This window comes from Tiliqua scincoides, chromosome 1 (genome assembly GCF_035046505.1).
Source record: "Tiliqua scincoides isolate rTilSci1 chromosome 1, rTilSci1.hap2, whole genome shotgun sequence".
NCBI classification, from domain to species: domain Eukaryota; kingdom Metazoa; phylum Chordata; class Lepidosauria; order Squamata; family Scincidae; genus Tiliqua; species Tiliqua scincoides.
The window spans coordinates 106,774,525-106,794,656 of NC_089821.1; the positions used below are offsets into that span (position 1 = coordinate 106,774,525).

A 20,132-nucleotide genomic window follows, 5' to 3' on the forward strand; every position below is an offset into this window, starting at 1 on the left:
GTGTGCAGTAGGAGAGTGGGAGAGGTCTTGAAATGAAAAATTGAACCGTGAGGCCCTTCCCCAACTCTCTCTGCTTATAGCGATGGTATGGTGATAAGTACTGTTCACACAGTCCCGTAGATGCACCTCTTCTGCCAGAAACGTTCCACCTTGTGGATGTTTGTCAGGTCTTGTGTGATGCATTCTAAGATGAACCATGGCCAAGGGAGGGGGTCGCTCAACCCTGAAGTGGCTTACAGGAGCACAGAAGACTGCCCTGCAAATAGAACATTTTTGCAGCACTATGGTAGGGAAGGCTATTCTCTTACTGGTTTTTACTTTTTAAAACATGTTTCAAAGAGTCTCTAGTATACGTAGAGGGAGGCCAGAACCGAATCCCTGCGGATGCCATGGGACTACTATACATAGCACTTAAAATTGAGTGCAAGGCCCAAATAATTTCTTATGTTTAAAACATAAAATGACATATCATGTCATTTAATGGAAACAATAAGATCCAGATGGTTATTCCAATAATGCCATGACAGTTTCTTCCATGGAATACTGTTTGGTCATCCCATTTTTCTTCTCTCGTTTACTAGTCGGAGGTGGCACAGAATAAACAGGGGATTCTTTCCAGGTTGCTAGTTACAAGCAAAAAGAAACAGCCAACCGCAGTAAGCAAACCAGCTAGCCCTTACTGTGTGACTAGGACATCTTTAGTTGTAGAAAAGATTTATAAGACCTAAAATGTTATGATGAATTCTTTTCCACCACGTTGTTGAATCTGCATTTGTATTATTCTGGGCTGGCTAATTACAAAGATACTGGATGCACAACAACAAATTTTGCAGGGATATTTCTGTAAACAAAGGAAAAGGTCCTTGATTGAGTGGTGCCATTGAGACTGGCCAGCTGCAGAGGTGGCCATCTGCAGAGGTAAGGTTGGAGGGTGATCTATTTATTTATTTAAAAATTTGCAGATGCAAAAAGTCAGGATCTCAGAAGTCAAATTACAAAGTATTCGTCAATGTGAACTCTGCAGTTAGTTATGAGAACCATAAAACAGTTTTGTGGTGAAGGAAGTTTCATCTGGGAAAAATTCAGGTTTATAAGGGGTTTTGTGTATCTGAGAAGTACTACTGATCCCTAGAATCATATGTGGTGATAATAAGAAATGTGTCTATTTTGAACATAGACAAAATATTATTATTATCTTCTATGCTATTTTCTTGACTGTGTATGGAAGGAACAAGTTCCCCTTTAAACATCTATAGATATAAAGAGTAACTAAGATATTAAGCAACGTTTTGTGGGTTCATTTTGACCCCTAACACCTCATGTGCATATTTTTAAGTTTTCTTAGGGCCCAATCCTAACCAGTGTGCACTAGCTTATTGCTGGAATGCACTGTCGCAAACGTGCCGTGAGACCCTAGCAACAGTGGAGTGCTAGCACTAGCTCAGCACTGGCCAGCACTGGGCTAACGCCAGTTGATAACAAGTGCTTCACTGCTTAGCGGTCGCATGGACTGTCAGGCAGTGAACAGGTAGGTGGGGGCGTGGGGCGAGGCGGGTGGAGGGTGGGGAGAGGGCAGGAAGGAGGCATGTTGGGAGAGGAAGCGGGGCAGGAGGGAGGTGGGACAGCTCCACCGAATCCTGAGCCTCCGTTTCGGGCCGCTGACCTGACATGGAAGCTCTTGATTCTATGGTGACCCAAGGGTTGCTGTAGAATCGAGTAGCCCCATTGTGGAGCTACTTCCCTTAAGTCCCCTTCCCCCAAGGAGCTGTTGTTGCTGCCCAGATAGCGCTTAGAATACCGCGGAAGCCATTTTCGGTGCCGCAGCAGCCCCACGCGCCGGACAGCTGCCTGCCAGCTGCCTGTCTTTCAGAGGGGAGTTTGTGTAACTCCTGAAGCTATAACAATGCACACATAATTTTTTCAATAGATTTAAGACGTTAGATCCTGAAATACCAACCACATGGTCATTCAAACCTTGTCATGGTTGGGGAATACTTGGAGTTGCAAACTTACCCTGAAGGTCTATGATTTTTTTTTTTTAAGTCTTGAGGTAGCCCCAAGACTCTGTTTTTTTTGTCCCAGGGTTAAAACAATCTCATCTATAAATACAAGTTTTGAACAGCCTAGTATCACAATCTAGGGCACTTACAAGTGGCTTTTGTACCAGACAGACATCTGCTTTTCATCAGCTGAAGTGCAGCTCAAATTCTGATAACAAAGAGCAGAATCCTTTTAAAATGTAAACTAGTAAGAAGTTGAGAAATTGCATTCTGTTGACAGAATTCATGGCTTTTCTTTTTCCTGTATTTTCCTTGTCAAAATGGATTGTATTCATTGGACTATTATGATGTTCTTTGTTTTTTATTTAGGGGGAAAAGTCATTTTCCCACCACAGTACAATGTATGGCTGTCATCCCATAGGTCCAACCTGAACTTTCTTTGCCTGAATAAGCTACATGAAAATTGAGGATAACATATATTGCTTCTTCCTCTTATGATTGACCAATTTGCCTGTTTTTATCTTTTTGAGCATTGGTAAATTTTGTGATAGGGGGAGACTTAAGGCTGAAAATCCCAGACACACTTTTTACAAGTAAGTTTTATTGAAATCAGTGGAAGTTGCTTCTGAGTAAACTATTGCACTCACATTTATTTGTAAGTGGTTTTCAGTGATATGAATGAAGCAGACTTCTAAGTAAATGAATTTAGGATAAAGGTCATGCAGAGAATCCTGTACATGTTTACTTGGAAGAAAGTTCTTCTGTGTTCAGCAGGGTTTATATGCATATGATTGCAGCCTTACAGAGTTTTAATTCATAACTGGCAGACACTCCATACACTCACTTGAATCTTAGGATTCCTAAGCCATTAAAAATGTCTCTATTCCAAACAACGCTGTGTGTCAGCACCTAACAAATTGTTCTCCCAAGTCGCATATTCTTCTGTATTAAGCAAAAAATGGTATGCACTTTTTTACCTGATATGAAAGTATGTATGGCAGAATGATAACTGTCCACAGACCTTTGAAATCATAAACGTACAATAGTATTCCTTTTACCAAAGCTTTTGCAAATGTATTTAATTGCAGGAGGTTTATATAATAAATGTAATTTTGGAAATGTGGAGCCTGTGAAGGCACACCACTGCACCAAGCAACAGCACTGAGCATATGTTGCCTTGGGCATGAGAACCTATTTATAGTGTGAATGAGAGATGTGTTTATTTTAATCCTTGTCATAAGATAGTTGTTGAACTATGAAAAAAAAAAACACCCATGTTTCATTGCTGACTACAGTCAGTAACTGAACCAGTGAAGCAGTAAGATTTCCTCACTGGAAAGTAGGAAAAAAGAGCCCCATGTACTTGAGAAGCCCCAGATGCCATGGCTGGTACTACTATTGGAGTCTCCTTTGCACTTCAGGCTTTGGTTTTGGCCACTGAGTTTTATGAGTTTTGCTCACTAGATTTATAGACCTGTAACACTGAGGCTGCAATCCTACAATGCTTTCCTGGGAGTAAATCCCATTAAACACAATGGGCTTACTTATGAGTACGTATGCTTAGGCTTAAACTGTGAGGCTGTATACACAGCAGTGCACTTCTGTGTTTTTGGTGGGCTAGAATCACCACGAGTCCCCTTTTTTTAAAACAGTAACACTGAATTAGAAGCAAACATTACAATAATGGACAAAGGGCCCAATCCTATCCAATTTTCCAGCACCAGTGCAACCACAAGGTAAGGGAACAAATGTTCCCGTACCTTAAGGAGGCCTCTGTGACTGACTCCTGTCCACAGGATGCAGTGAATGCCCTATTGGCACAGCTGCATCAGTACTGGAAAATTGGACAGGATTGAGCCCAAAGTGAGTTATCCTTTGCAGCAAGGGCTTTTCTCTAGCTTTGTGGATATAACTTTCTTCCCTTTCTTATTTGACACTTTCATTGTTGTCACAGTAGTCATTGTTAGAGTTGCTGTACCAGAGGTAATACAATTGCATATGCATATTTTTATGTGCTTAGTTGCACAGAGAACAGAGAAAATATAACAAAATAACTCTATACACACTTGTATTCCAAAGCAGGGTGGAAAATCCTTTTTTATGATAGGGAAAATGGGACAAAGGCAGAGGTGAAAAGACAAGCTAGAGAACCAAGTCAAACCAATTCATACCAGCCTGAGGTATTGGCAACCACGATAGCAGTGATTAGAGTTTTCTACTCCAGATTTTGGTGGGCTAAGGTGCTTAATTTAATAACCCCCCCCCCCCCAAATATCTCTACTGCATGTTGGGAACTTATCTTGACATTTTCAGTTCATAGTTGCTTTGGAATTCTTGGCATGGGAATGGTAAGAATTAGGTTTTTTGATTTCTGTGAAATTGTCCACATGGTTGTGGCCAATCGGATCCTGGGTTAATTAGAATAACAGAATGACATCTATTTTGTTCCAGTCTGCTGTACTCCAGACCTGAACAATCGGTTATCTACATCTGATCTTTTTCTCAAGATTGCTTGTGTCCCCTTAACATGTTTTCATGGTGATTTTTACCATTTTAACTTTCCTAACCAGAACTGCAACATAATTATTCAACAACTGTGTTGATTTTTTCTTTGACTGATAGCCCAACTAAGCTTCAATGGTTTTTTCCCCCACTCATGAACAGTATCTGGCAATATGTTTGCATTTTCTACTGATTACTTTCAAAATTGGCAAGAAACCAAAAAAGTTACATAGCCCAAATAAACCTGAATGCTTGCCCAGGTGGCGGAATGGCAAGGACTTACAGAGACTAATGAATCTTGGAATTCAACACTGAGCTTAAAAGAAGGATCAATAGGCTTTTTATTGGAGCTTCGCTAAACAGTACATATCATCATACTATCAGAAAGGTGGAACGGCTGCCTAGAGAAATATGAAGAGAAGTAGTCAATTAAGAATATTACTTGGTTGAACTCTGCAACATTCTTTGGCTAGAAAACAAAGTTTTCTGGCCTTTTATGTGTGATAGACTGTAATAGCTTTTGGTATAATGATGAGCACCATCTCAGTGAAACTTACTTGAGTTCCTACAGTACCATTAAGTGAATGAGTTGGAGTCATTCTATTAAAAATGTACGGTGTATAAACTGTTGCTATTCTCCATAGCTAGAGATAAAATATGGATATTAAACAGTTAAATAGAAATATATAAATTCTTTGTGTTTTATCATTTGGATTAATATAGAAACATTTTAGAAGATGGAAGCATTTTTATGCTATTTACAAAGCATGCCACATTATGAAGTAACTACTTTTCTTCCAAACTAACTCAGGAAGTAACAGACCTTTAAGATTCACGGTTAGATCCTAAAAACATTTTTTGTACAACAGATTATATAAGTTAGCTATTTTGCACCAATATCTTCTAGTGTGGTTTGAAGAGAAGAAAACTATTACTTGGCAAGTTTCAACCATCATACTTGAACAACTGAGGAGCAAAGGATGAAGGTTGTATTTTTGTATATTAACAAAATCCAGCCCCACACTTTTAAAGAACTATTAAATCAGGGTTTATTATAAAAGAAAAGGGAGGAATATTCCAAAATTAATTTAGTGTGAGGATCTTGCACACAAACATGTATCCAGGTTCCTGCAAGTGGGCTCTGGTTGCCTGGTAATTGGATACAGATAGTGCTGTATCAAGGTTTAATAATGTATTTAAAATACAAAGTACAGAAATAAAAATTCTTTCTTTTTTTTGTTCCAGGTTCTCTGGGAGATGCTAACAAGGGAGGTCCCCTTTAAAGGCTTGGAAGGATTACAAGTAGCTTGGCTTGTCGTAGAAAAAAACGAGGTAAGACTACGTTTCTACATTCAGGTACATAGATCAGAAAACAGTATTGGGTTTTGCAAAAGACTTTTTCATCTTCTTCAAATTGAAAGTAAGTTCACGCGTATGGAAAGATTAGCAGTAGGAGCTAACACAAAGGGTCAAAGTGATGTTATTCCTCATGAATGGACCCTTTACATCTAATTGTTGCAGCTTCACGTCGTGATGCTGTAGATCAAAAATTGTACAAGTACTGTACTAGTTTCTCAGTCTCAATTGTGAAACCTAGGGGTTTGTTCTTAGTGATGAAAGAAGCCATTGCGTCCAAGGTAGGGGAACAGTTTAACTCCATCTCCTGCGTTTAGGACATCTTTATACTGGCCGGGAGTTGATATATCTGTAAGAGACCTTCAGCTACTTCAACTTAACTCTCCCAGCAGGAGTCACTATAGTACAAGAAACTGCCACTTAGATGAGGATTTCAAAAATAAAAGAAGAAAAAATAGTTTAAAAAAGAGGGAAATTACAGTTTTGCCACCTACGTTCTCCACTACATTGAAGATGAGCTCCTCACTGGTACTGGTAAGGCTGTGCCATAGTTGCAAGCTTCTTCATGCAGTGTCTTTCCATTTCAAAAGAACTTCAGTGGAGTAAACACCCTTTGTACCGTGTCCCCAGCCTTGCTTTTCTTCTTCTTCCTACAAATTGAGGCTTTCAGGTAGTTGAACATGTGAGCGTATATTTGAACGCATGGTTCCTTGATATCAAAGACAGGAAGTACATTAAAAAAAAATTAAAGTTGTGGCTGTACCGCATGGAGGCAGAGTATGGAAATCCTTCTCTGTCTAGGCAGGCTGGAAGGTTGGGTACCATTATAAAAGCAACTACGGTAATTTCTACAGTACAGGTTCTTTATTCTTTTATATAGCTGGCAAAGTACTTTAGAGCTCTCAGGAATTAAACTTAAATTATTATCGGGAAGGGAGAGAATTAATGCATATATACAATTCTATCTTTTAAAAGTTTTATTTGATTATTAGATTGAATGCACTGTCTGTGAGTCTGTCTATATGGAATATCCAACCTAGTTGGAAATTTTTCCTTCACTCAGAATTACTTTATACTTGTGACTTCTTTTGAGATAATATTTTAGCACAAGAAGTTGTAATGGGTGTCTGCTCCATGTTTAAGCATGAGGAATGGAAACACTCTTGATTCTGTTGAAGGTTTGATTTCCTGGGTGCAAGGAAGAAACTCTACCCGTATGTGCAAATGCTGTGATAGCGTATATTGAATGCATGATTCTGATATACATTTGTGGTGTACAGCTTCTGCCGTTTAGATCATTAATGTAGTTAATATGGGCATGATCCAGCCAAAACTGTTCACGTTAAATGCTAATTGAGTCCAAGTTACACCCAATGAACTATATAGGACTTTGAAGCCCTTAACTTTAGCTGAATTATTTAGGACCAAATCCTAACCAACTTTCCTGCATTGACACAGCTGTGCCAATGGGGCATGTGCTGCATCCTGCAGTTGGGTGGCAGTCCCAGAGGTCTTCTGTTTGTTCCCTAACCTCAGAAATGCATTGTCCTAATCTCAGTGCTGGAAAGTTGGTTAGGATTGTTCCCTTAGGCAAATTTTGCGTAGAAGTAGAAACATAAGACCACAATGTTGGGTTATTTATATTTAAAAATCAAAGCACTGAAATGCATTTTAATGGAACCAGAAGTGTGCCAATTTCTCCTCAGCAGAAACTGGAAATGCAAGAAAAAAATAATACAATGCTTTAGAAGTGTCTAAATAATTTTTTCTTTTTGTCCAAACAATAACTTTGCAAAAGTTTTGGTGCCCATGTTTTTTGATAGATCAGTGAGCACAGGAAGTAATAATGGCACAGGTGAGGTTTTTTGGAAAAAAAAATTAAACTGATTGAAGATCATAGTCCAATATAAAAGTTGTGGAATACCTGCATGTTCTTTTATTTTCTAATAGAAAAAAATTAGGAACTAAATGGTTGTATGGCTTGAAGTAACTAAGGCCAAAGTTCCTGCCAGTTGTAACTCTGCAGACTGTATGTATTGCTTTGCATTTACACTACCATGAGAGAACAATAAAGCTTCTATTTTGTGTCAGGCACTCATAAAACATAGTGAATACGTAGCCTATAGGATAGTGGGCGTTTAACCTCACTACAAAAAAAGCCAGAAGAATTTGCACCCTATCGTTTCTCAAGGGTGCCCTGGACAGTGCACTTTTTAACATCACATCAGTTATGTCATGTTTGTCAGGCTGAGAAATAGAAACTTGATCAAGGCCAAGTTCATGTCTGGGGATTTGAACCCACATTTGTAGAATCCAAGTCCAGTGTGCTATCCATTACACCATATTAGCTCTTAAATGAAATCTCAGTGATTTAAAGGACTTGTATAGGTATTTGACTAAATTTTTTTTGCGCTTGCATGTTTTAAAACTTCAAAACAGAATCCTAAGTATGAAAGTTCATATTAGAGATGTCATTATCTAACATCAAATTACTACTGAGAAATGTCACTTTTATTAGAGTATGACACTCTTGGGCCCTGCTACCTATATATTACCGACAAATAACATTCTACTCAAGTAAGACAGATGTAAGTGATGATTACGTGTCTTTTAGTAACTAATTTTCCATCTCCTGGAACAGTGAGGGTTACAGACAAATGCCATTGCTAGACTATCAGGTGTATTTTTAGGCAAATGACTTGCCTGAGTATCAAGTGTCAGTGCCACTTTGTTTATGCCAGATAGACTTTTTGAATATACTTCTTGTGCAGAAGTTTTTTTTTCACATTTATACTACTCATTATTTTAACAATAGCATAACTGATTATGCACTTACAGTATACATATTTTTTTGCTGCCTGGTGTCCTTTCTCTTCCGGCATTTTTTACTGTGTAAGTTTATATTGCATTTTTGTTTTGGCACACAGCAGTTCATAAAGCTTTGCAGATTCCATTACAATGTTATAGTGATCCATTTTGTTTCACTTACTTTGTGAGCCTTTTGAAAGGAGCAGTGCTTGTTGACCCAACTTGAAGCAGCAAGTTGAGTAGATAAGAACATAGAATTTTGAATTTGTTTTCTATAATGAAGTCCATCTGTGAATCTACAGAATCTTTCTGCAGTTGTCCCTAGCAAATGACTAGCTCATTTTGTTCCTGGAAGTCAGTTAATTGCATTACTAAAAGTTTCATAGATGTAGGACATACTTTAAGAGCATGAAATGCAAGAGTTTAAGAGCATGAAATGCAAATAACAGTTTTTTGTGCTTGTGGCCAAAATTGTTTTCAGCACCATATTTAGTTTCCTGTCACTTGGTTATTGTTTATCTACAACTGTTGGCTGGGAGTAAGTTTTTCAATCTAATGTCATTATTTGTGTACTATGAGACTTTTCATCCACCCCTGAGTATTTTAACAGTTTATGTGTTCAAATGCTGATCCATGAAACTTCTTGTATGAATGTTATCTTTGACAATCTGCCAGTAAGTGTAATGTGCTGGCTTTCATATTGGTTAATGTGTCTCATTTAAGATTAGCTGCCATGCTATTGTGTACAGTTATACCTTTGAAGGAACAGGAGTGACTTCATTCTTGCTTCTCCCATGGCACTATCCAGCATCAACAACTTGATAACCATATGTAAGGGGTGAAAGTGAGCCTCGGTGTATTTGCCCTGATTTTTTTTTTTAGCGAAGAACTACTAGTCCTCAAATCAGTGAAGCGTGAGATTGACTCAAGCACAAGGAGCTTCAGGCCTCTTTCAGTTTCACTTCTGATAGAAATATTGGCACTTAACCATGACTTTAAAAACTGTTCCAAATGTACTTCTAGTAAGGCGTGGGTATGTATGTGACTCATTATGGGCACTCTCCAGTAGCATCCTACAACAGTCATGCCAGAATGCACAAACTTCTCTTGTAGCAGTACTGATGATGCTTCTGTGGTAGTAGTTTAGCAATTCTAGGATATAGAATATTGGCCAAACTGATTTGATTAGAGACAATAGTAGGTTACAGGCAAGAAATGTGAGTATCTTGAATCAGTTCAACAATACTGCCTTTAAATCTCTGTAGAGGTACCATCCATCCACTGCCTATGAACTCCCCATAATGCAGTAGAGATTCCCAGATCATTTCACTTTATCCTTCTGTACTTATTTCTTGCTGCCAGTCTGAATAAAAGTTTGGATAGAATGGATTCAAGAACATACTCATTGATTATCCATTAGGAAGGTAGACTTCAGGGTTAATGTGGGACAATGATTAATGCATGCATTTAAACTTTTAATGACTTCATCATGTGCAAAGCAGATCACATAACCACAGCACAATTGAATTCCAGTAGTTCATTTGAACAGAAAATATGAGCACACATTCAAAAAGCTCATACTGAATTTTTGAACATATGTGTCTGATAGAATTAATTCAAACTAGAACAAGGGAAATAAAGATCATCTCAATAAGCTGAAGAAATGTAGACATTTTTCTTAACAACTTGAGAAAACACATTTCCAGAATATTTTTGGTGGAGTTGTGTAGAGGTGCACTGTGGGTGTAATATCTGGTTGGAAATTAAAATAATGGTTTTAAACATTCACTGTGTAAAATTCTAGAATCGTATCACTAGAACAGTTTTGAAGAGTGAGGTTTCCATGCAGAAGTGGATATTTTTAGAAAGGCTATTTTTATTCTAGTATATTAGTTATGGAGTCATACAGGGATTTTACTGGTTAAGATCTTGGGCATTTTTCCCTTTCTACTGGCTTTTAGAGGGCAAAAAGTGGATCAGTGTGGCTCACATCCACAGCACCCTGAATCCACCACCCTTGCAATATGCCACTAATGCCACCCACATCACCTTGCCTAATAGATGTGCCACCCAGTCTGCTGGCATTTTTAGTGTGGTGTTACTTGTGCGTTCCTACACTCTGTGGTAAACTGAAGTCTTGTTTCTAGGTCTGTTACAGACTGTTGCTATCTGAAAACTCCTAGTCCCGCACGGGGCAGTGGGCTTGATTTCCTGCTGTTCATTTTGATCTTTTGATTGTCTGACTGATGTTTTGCTTTTATCATAGAGATTGACCATTCCAAGCAGCTGTCCTGGAAGCTTTGCAGAACTGATGCACCAGTGTTGGGAAGCAGATCCAAAGGTATTTATTTTGCAGATGTAGTATTACATTTACTATTATTCACTGTGTATTCTGATTCTACTGTACTAAAAATTTGCCACTGCAAATTGGAGACTTTAAATATGAGCTCTTAAATAGGAAAATTGCATTTAATATGGTTGAAAGCATATCGCTCATTTCACATCACATGTTTAGGGAAGCCAGTAGTTCTTTTTTTACTGAATTATTTGGATAAGAGATTAGATGTGAAAGAACTGACACAATTTATCTTTGACAGCAAGCCCCTTTACGTGCAAATCAGAAGTTTTTACGGTATGAGTTTAGAATGTATGAAGTATAGTAATAAAGACTCAGTTATGGTATCCATTTCCTCATATGGCACACATTTACATAGTGAAGTATTGCACAACATTCACCATAAATAATGAGCACAGTGATAACTATCTCCTCACACCAGGCCAGACAAGAATGCAAAATGTAAGAAGAAGTACTTTAACTAGTTAAAGAGTCCAGAATCAATGATGGGAATATCTCAGAGGAACGTTAGTTCAGCCAAGGCAAACTGAGTGTTGGCTTTTCAGATTCCACACATTTTTAGCATGCTTAGTTGATCGTTGGGTCATACTGAGATAGACTAGGACAAGAGATGTGTCCTTCCTTAGAGTTGGAGGAAAATCAAACCAGTTTCAGCATTGTGACCAAATGTGAACAGGCATTTTGTTTCCCTTCAATGATAGTTTGATGCAGCATTCTTGAACTCAAGTCAGTAGAAGGGAAGAAAATTTCATCCCTATTGAAATATGTGGAAGATCTGTGTTGTTTCACATTTTAATGCTTGAATACACAGAGCAACTTTGACTTGTTGCTTGGTGGCAGAACAATTGAGAGGGTTCATGAGCCTTGGAGCAAACATGAGATGCATCTCCCTGCTGTATTTCCTTACACCACAGGCTGTCTTATTTCCCCTTTTCTGTTCTGCATCAAGAAGACATGGCATTATATCCTGTTTTCTGTAGGCATTTCTGGTATTATTTTATATTCCTGAGGTACTTTAAAAAATTGGAACTGAAGTGATGTTTGCTTGACATGGCAGGGAGAAGTTGTTATTGTTCTAAGAAACTTTTCAGCTCAAAAACTTTACCAGAAGCCATCCCGGAGAAAGGCCATGCCACTGAATCTCTGTCCATTCTTCTGGCCTAAGTGGTGGCATTATACCCCAAAGCAAAACATATTTTAGGTGATTTAGATTTCTTCTGGTCTTTTTTCGTCAGGTCTTGGTCATAGTATGAGATAATTCTGTGTCAAATAGCCACTGTTTCTATGAGAAATCATGAAATACTCTGTGAGTAAATAGTTAGATTCTGGCCACACACAATACAAGCAGTGAAGAAATCCATTGAAGTGATAGGAATTAAATCAATAGGGCAGTCGTAGGCATGTCTACTCAGAAGTAATCCAAAACTCCAAAACAGAGTAATTGAACTCCAAAAGGAGTTCAATGGAATTTAATCCCAGGTGAGTTTGTATAATGGCTGGTCCTATCTGGACCTTCTACTGACAGAACTTGCCTTCCATCAATGGAAGGCCCAGGCTGTTGGCACTACATCTGCAGTGATGGTACGTGGAACAAGGTTGCCTGCATGAATGGCTGGCATGTGTGTGTGCGCCATTGGAGCATCCAATCACTTACAGTATTGGCACTATTGGGTTCTGCATAAGCAATTTCATTGGTGTAGATCTGAGTAGACCCATAGTGGCTGTAGTGCTTGATATGGGGTAAGGGAATACATGTTCCTTTACTTTGAGGAGACCTCCAGCTGCCTTTCTGCCCATGCAGGATACAGAGGTAGCTGTTTCAGTGCCACTGCATTGCGGTGTGGGCAGTCCAGTTAGGATTAGGCTGTTCACCTCCAGATGCTCTTAAAGGAATGAGAGCTTTCTTATCTTGTTAAAACTGATGCCTTTCCAATCCAACCTGGAATTAAGAATTGTAGCACTGTTTAAAGAGGTCACAGAAATTTTACTTCTCTGTTTGGGATGCAGCCTGGAAGCTGGAACTTAAAACAATAATAATAAAATAATAAAACTTTATTTTTATCCCGCCCTTCTCCCAAAAAGGGACCCAAAAAGTTTCTCTCCTTTTCCTTAATGGCTTATGCACTGAACTTCACTTCTCACCATGAATGTCAAAAGGCCTCTGATGCTGCCCCAAAGTGGTTTATTTGCTATCCTGCTGTTACTTTTTAAATGCAGACTTTTTAAAATAGCAGACCCCAACTTTCAGCAATTGAAACATGTTCCCAAATACTCATTCGTATGCTAGATTTATTCCCAACCAAATCCACACTTCTTGTAACAGAAGAAAAATGGTTCCTCATATATGCCACCTCAGTCATCTTGAAAGTAAAGCCCTTTGATAGGCACTTCTTCCCCACTGAGAAGAAGCTAAGAAGAGGATTGGGGTGCAGCAGCCCACCTGTTTCTCTAGTGCTGCTGCTGTGAGCAGCTGCAGCAGTGGAGCTGTGAAAAGATGCAGCACACTGTTCCTTTTGTTCACTTTTGTGAACTATTGGAATAAGATCACTTAGCTCCACCTTTTCCTTTTGGCCTGCCCAGCAAGAAGGCCAGGTGGACAAGAATAAGAAGGGGGCAGAGCCTCCAGAAACTTTCCACATAACTTCAAGTCTGTTGCTGCCTCCTCCTACCTCCGCTTGCTCCACCTTGCCCTGGGAGCACTCCCTGCATGCTCCACCCATCTTTTTGTTTCAACAGGGCAGGCAGGAGCAAGTGGCAACATACCTGGAGGAAGGTGGTGGTGGTGAGGCTCTGGATCCCTGTACCTAGTCCTAGCCCCCTCTTCCTGCCCTCCTGGGTGCTTCCCCAAGCTGCAGGGCAGGCAAGGAGGTAGCAGCAGCGTTGGTGGTGGGGTATGCATTCAAGTCTCTCTATTTCTGTTTTTCTTTTCTTTTTTTTTAAGGAGAGGTTCAAACTGGCATGGGTGTCTGATGTACTCCGACCACTCCTAATCTTCCACCACTCTGTCAATATAACCTATTTGAAAGAGGGAGAGCAATGTTTGCATCAATCTCTTTTATGGTGCATCTTATTGTCTGTATACAAGCCTGTTAAGGAGTTTTCAAGTGGGCTGCTTCTGCAAATATCCTGTCCAGCAGTTCTCTGGTTAGCATCTGTGTCAGTGTGTACATTATATATTTCTTACTATAGCACATACTTTAATTTTCTATTGGTGGGAACAAGCCTTTGGCACTGTTGGCAATATAGTAACTGGTTGGTGGGTTTTTAACCATGGTAGAAATTTAATTCAGGATAGGATGCCTTTTTTGATGCTGTGTGTGTGTGTGTGTGTGTGTGTGTGTGTGTGAGAGAGAGAGAGAGAGAGAGAGAGAGAGAGTATTCACCAGTGTAAGTACAAACTCTTTAAAACTGGTTGCGATTGCTGTATTTTGAATCACCAAATGCTTTGCAGGGGTGTACAGGAATTCAGACTTTCCCTTATGCCCTCATTCGTATTCATTACTTTGAGGTTGTAGCCACTTGTTACCCATGTGGGAACTGCAGGAAAACATGAGCTACTGAAGAAAGTCATTAGGACTCTACATTAAGAATCAATTATGAAATTGTATCAACAGATTGAAATAATATAGTTTCACATGTACACCTGCAACCTGCAGCCAAGCTATGCTCTTTCTCTTAAGCCAATTAGCAGTGAACTGTTTGCTAGATTCTAAAGTGTGGGTTTTACTGGAACAGTTGGGGGAAATAGCTGTGGTGTGAATATGCTGAACAGTTCTGGGTGGGGTAGAGAGAATAGCAATTGCTTTGCTTTAAGCATTTGTCTTATAATCATGTACAGATGGACCAAAAACCACAGACAAAAAAAAAATCCCTTTAGCTAAGTGTTGAATAGTGCAGTTCTTGCATAGAAGAGCACTTGTCTCTTTTTGTTATACATTTGACATTTTTTTATGTTGTTTGACATTTGAAATAAAGAAATTGTCTCTCTTTTATAATATGAAAATCACTTGGATCTGCCTGGGAGAGACACCTCAGCATTGTTCCTAATTGTTTTTGTGCACCCAAATTAAAATGCACATTTTAATTGCTGCATCTGTAATTTTAGCAGAAATGGTATAATTACAGGCGTGATGCAGAGAGAATGTGCATCATCCCTTTATTATGTATCTACATTTTGGTTTCAACCTTTTGTCTCAACCTTGTCTGGGGTCTGTCAAACAGACTAGGAGGCGATACTCGCTCTCTCGAAACATTTTAACTGTGACTTTTTCAGTTTTCAACAATTATCCCACTTTTTCAGCGTAACAAAAGAAGCTATAAAGGCAGGAGAAAAAGCAGGGAAGTTATGACTGCTTTGTCTGAGTCAGTTTTTGACTTGAAATAATCAGGTTGGCTTTGCTTGTGCATTGCACAGTTTTCCTCTGGACCACCATCTAAAATGAGTTGTCTGATAATGGCAGTGCTAGAATTGACCAAAACAGTTTTTTTTGTGGGGCATAAATGAACTGTAAATTAGCATATTCAAATAATAAGAAAATACTGATTTGGTAGTATAACTGGTTTTTCAAGGAGCTGATTTGGAGACATGGAAATAAAATATTTTGGCTGCCCATGTAAAATAGAAATATTGTAAACAGCTATACTATTCTTTTGACAAATTCTGGGCAAGGATGGTCTCCAAACATCTTAGCACAGGGACCTGCTTTTTAAAATAAACATTCTGTTGGAACCCACCTAGCTTTATGAAATTTTAAAGTTTCACCTTGCCAATTGCCCCTGTTTTCATCCCTTTTACTGCTAGAAAGTGCCTTCTGGAGAGTTAAGTTCATCAGATCAGGACCATTCTGGTGGCCTTGTTTTCCCCTTTGCCTGGCCTTCGATGGAAACTAAGGCACAATCACCTACTCATGAGTCACACATGCACATGTGTGAGTTTCACTTTTCATAGGGCTCAATACATTTTCCTTGTCAGTTTCACGACCCACCAAAAATCAGTTCAGGACCCACTGACGGAACATGAGCCACAGTTTGGGAAACACTAAAATAGAATACAATACAAATAAAACACCACTATCCTCAGTATTTCTGTGGTCAACTGTCACAATGAATGGCATTGTATTAGTATCCTGGGAGCTGGCTAAATGCTTCCAAGATTTTGACTACGACTGTGTTTTACTTAGATGTTCGTAAACAGCAATAGGGTATAATTATTATTTGGGATTTATATTTCCTCTTTCCTCCAAGAAGCTCAGAGAAGACCATGGTTTCCCTTCCTTTTCTTCTCACAACAACTCTGTGAGGGAAGATAGACATAACATTTATTCGAAGTCTATCATAAAAAAAATAAGATTTTAACAAGTAAACCCTCTTTTTCAGCCCAGTGCAGCTGCATCAAAATGGCTTGCGCTGCATCTCTTTCTATTTCCTACACTTGAGAACAACAAAATCTATTTTGGAGCCTCTTATTATTGTACACAAGCAACTTAGCTGCAAACCTTACTATGGTCACTATCTTACTATGGTACCTTTTTGTGACAATTTTTATTATTAAAATGTGTAAAAAAATTCAAAGTTAAATTTAAGACTGTAGATAATATATTTTTCTTGATAATTATTATCGAATCAGCAGTGCAATTTGTGTTCTGGTTTCAGTCTTCTACTTGCAACTTTCCTTGGAGAATTCTATTAACTGTGGTGTAAAAAAATCATGATGAAAGTCCATTATAAAGTATATGTTTTATTTCTTTTTGCCTTTAGAAAAGACCCGCTTTCAAGCAGATCATTTCAATTTTGGACTCCATGTCAAATGATAGTAACCTTCCTGACCAATGTAACTCATTCCTGCATAACAAGGCAGAGTGGCGGTGAGTCTTCATGCCTTCTTCCAATGGATATGAAATGACTTGAAAAAAAGTTTAAATATTTCTAAAAGGGAGCAGGAGATGACATTTGTTTGACATTGTCCACCTAATTATGCAGTTTCATTGTGGAATATGTGCCTCATCACGTTTTTTTCACATTTGTTTATTCTTAAACCTTAATAAACGGAATAGAAATTATTTAGCCCATAGTGGAATACATGCTTTGCCTGTAGTGCATTTAAATGATGAAGGGTATTTACATTAATCCTGTTAAACTATGAACCACACATGGCTGGGCCATTTGGATTTAAGTCATGTATTGTCTCCAGTGGCACTTGTTAGTCCAAATTCTGTACTAGATGCAGTTCAGTACAGAGCTAGGCACACTAATGAATTCGGTGATAAGTTGTGGCTTAGGTGCATTAGACCAGAGGTGCCCAAACCCCAGCCCTGGGGCCACTTGCGGCCCTTGAGACCTCTCAATGTGGCCCTCAGGGAGCCCCCAGTTTCCAATGAGCCTCTGACCCTCCGGAGATTTGTTGGAGCCTGCACTGGCCCAACGCAACTGCTCTCAGCGTAAGGGTGACTGTTTGACCTCTTGCGTGAGCTGTGGGATGAGGGCTTCCTCCACTGCTTGCTGTTTCACGTCTGTGATGCAGTAGCAGAAGCAAAGGAAAGGCCAGCCTTGCTTTGTGCAAGGCCTTTTATAGGCCTTGAGCTATTGCAAGACCTTCATGCATTCATATAAGTTCATCTTTAATATATTTATTTATGTAAACTTATGTAAATTTATTTAAATTTTAAATGTAAATTAATTCTTTTTTTCCCCCAGCCCCCAACACAGTGTCAGAGAGATGATGTGGCCCTCCTGCCAAAAACTTTGGACACCCCTGCATTAGACCATAAATGATTAAGGATAGTGCCAAGGACTAAGGGCCCAATCCTGTCCAACTTTCCAGCGCCAATGCAAGCGCTATGCAGCCCTGAGGAAAGTGAACAAATGTTCACTTACCACCGTGACTGCCCCCCCCTCCAACTGCAGGAAGCACCACATGTCCCATTGGCACAGCTTCATCAGTGCTGGAAAGTTGGATGGCATTGAGTCCTATGGTATCGCATCACAACAGTATGTCAGATAATACCAGTATGAATGTTTAAAATTGAAGTGTTAGTAGACCTAAATCCTACCACTGTGGAACTCTGTTTGATACTAATTACAAATTTAATGCCATAGATAATTTTTCTCATTGTGTACTGTCAAAGATTGTAGATTTGACTTGGTATTGATTGTTGTGCCTTTATAACCATCTGTCCCCTCTATGCACCACTGCTGAAAGCAGAATACTTATGTTTGGCCCAAGCAGAGTATTTCTGTCAAGTTTAGGTACTTAAACACAGTTTGTGAGATCCCATTCTTTTTTTTTCCATACAATTTTTTTTAATACAAAAGTATCGATTGTGACTCCCTCCCTCACTGATACCATCTTCCTGCAAATCCTCATGTTATAAGTATACAGTGAACTCTCAATTTTATGGTCTAACAGGACAGATAGGGTGTCCGTTAATGCCAAAAACCCATTAAATACACCCTTTTCCCATTAGTCCATTAAACCCCTACCTTAGAAAGCTCTGTCAGCAGTCCTGGTGTGCTTTGCTCCCCACCAGGGTGCTCTAGGAATTGAGGAATGGCCACTCCTAGAGTGCCCTGGTGGAGAGAGGAGCAGTAGCACCAAAGTAGGTAATGTAGGTAATGGTTGGCAGTGGACTAGGGAGTCTAGTTTACCTATCTTCCAGGACAGATGCTGGAACTGATGCACCCAATATTGTCCTTAATGTTTCTCTGTTCCTGAACAGCTCTAGTGATGAAGAGTTCTTCAAGAAGTGAAACTTACTGGAACCCACTTCCTGAGGAACTTGCATTCCTAGTGTGTCCTGCTTGGGGCAAAATGGAGAATAGCAGCGCCAGCATGCCCCCCAGCACTTTCTGACCGATAACTATTTTATGACGCTCCTTTGGCATTGCTGCGGGAGCTCTCTCATGTTAGGGTTGAATGGACCTCTGGGACCTAGAACATTGTCCATTATTTCCAAAGTCTGTTAAATGAAGGTCCATTAAATTGACAGTTTTCTATAACTGAGTAGATTGGGGTGAATGTGTTCCAAACAGTATGGTATACATCAGGTGCACAACGCTGCCCATTTGAGGCTGATTTTACCTGTTCCTGAATGCTTAAAAAAATCCTTATATAATCTGCACATAAGCAAGACCAGAAGGGCATAGTTTTAAGCATCTGGTGCCATGCATGACTAGAACTTTGGAAGAGAAATGCACTTGCTTGTTGTAGGCCTAGGACTTTATTGAGCAGTTGGTATGCATGTGCAGTGTAGCCATCAGAAAATTTTGCAATCATTTGGGCATTTTCATATAACTGCACATGCATAATTTTTCAGGCCTGTTTTCCATTTTCTTGCTGTTGCTCCAAGCAGGCCATATAATAGGGTGTTTATTAAGCACCTGTTGGATGGAAATGCATAACTTGACTTTCCCTTCACTACCTCAGCCTGTTTCTTGTCCTGAGATATGTCTCATTCATTCTTCCATTTTTGACCCTGTATTGGTGACCCTGTATAAATAAGTGGCACATTCCAGGCTTAAAGGCTTTCTTTGTATCACTTTTTAACATTCCCTTCAACTGTCTTGTAAATGCAAAATTTAAAACATTGCTGCTTACTGTGTGTTTTGCAAACCTATTGAAAACAGAGCTCTACAAGCAGAGGATTGTAACCAGATCTTTGCAGTAGTCTAATTTAAGAGTCTTTGGCCACTCTCCAGGTAAATAGGGAGCACAGTTTAGTAACATACTGAATTGTTATGTTATGTGCCAACCTCTGTTCGGAGAAGCAAAGTAAAACACACAAGAAAAGTAGAGGGTTCTAAATATATAGAGAATAAAACAAGAGATTTATAGGAATAGGATTTATCAAAACAAAACATCTTGAATTAGAGAACTTCAAAAGTGAACTGATAACAAGGAATTTTATTGCATGGGTGGAAAAAGTGAGCACAAGATGGGAAGCTTGAGCCAGGTCACATGATGGGAGTATAAATAGCCTGTTTTAGAACTGACATTATTCTTCCACTGACTCAGCAGAGTAAGGGACTGCAGCACAGCACTGAAGAGTATAATGCATTGCGCCATCTCCTGATGGAAAATGAAAACTGCATTGGAAAATTCTGAGATTTGTTAT

At 39.2% G+C, this 20,132-nt stretch overlaps 1 protein-coding gene across 1 annotated transcript in view; it reads left to right on the forward strand.

The window, feature by feature from the left end:
* The window catches only part of MAP3K20 (mitogen-activated protein kinase kinase kinase 20), a 129,109-nt gene that overhangs the window by 48,713 nt on the left and 60,264 nt on the right, over positions 1 to 20,132 (forward strand). Inside the window, exons 8-10 of the mRNA XM_066612242.1 lie at positions 5,748 to 5,834; positions 10,933 to 11,007; positions 16,780 to 16,886. Of these exons, the coding sequence (XP_066468339.1) occupies positions 5,748 to 5,834; positions 10,933 to 11,007; positions 16,780 to 16,886 (269 nt within the window). The remainder of the gene's footprint in view (positions 1 to 5,747; positions 5,835 to 10,932; positions 11,008 to 16,779; positions 16,887 to 20,132) is intronic.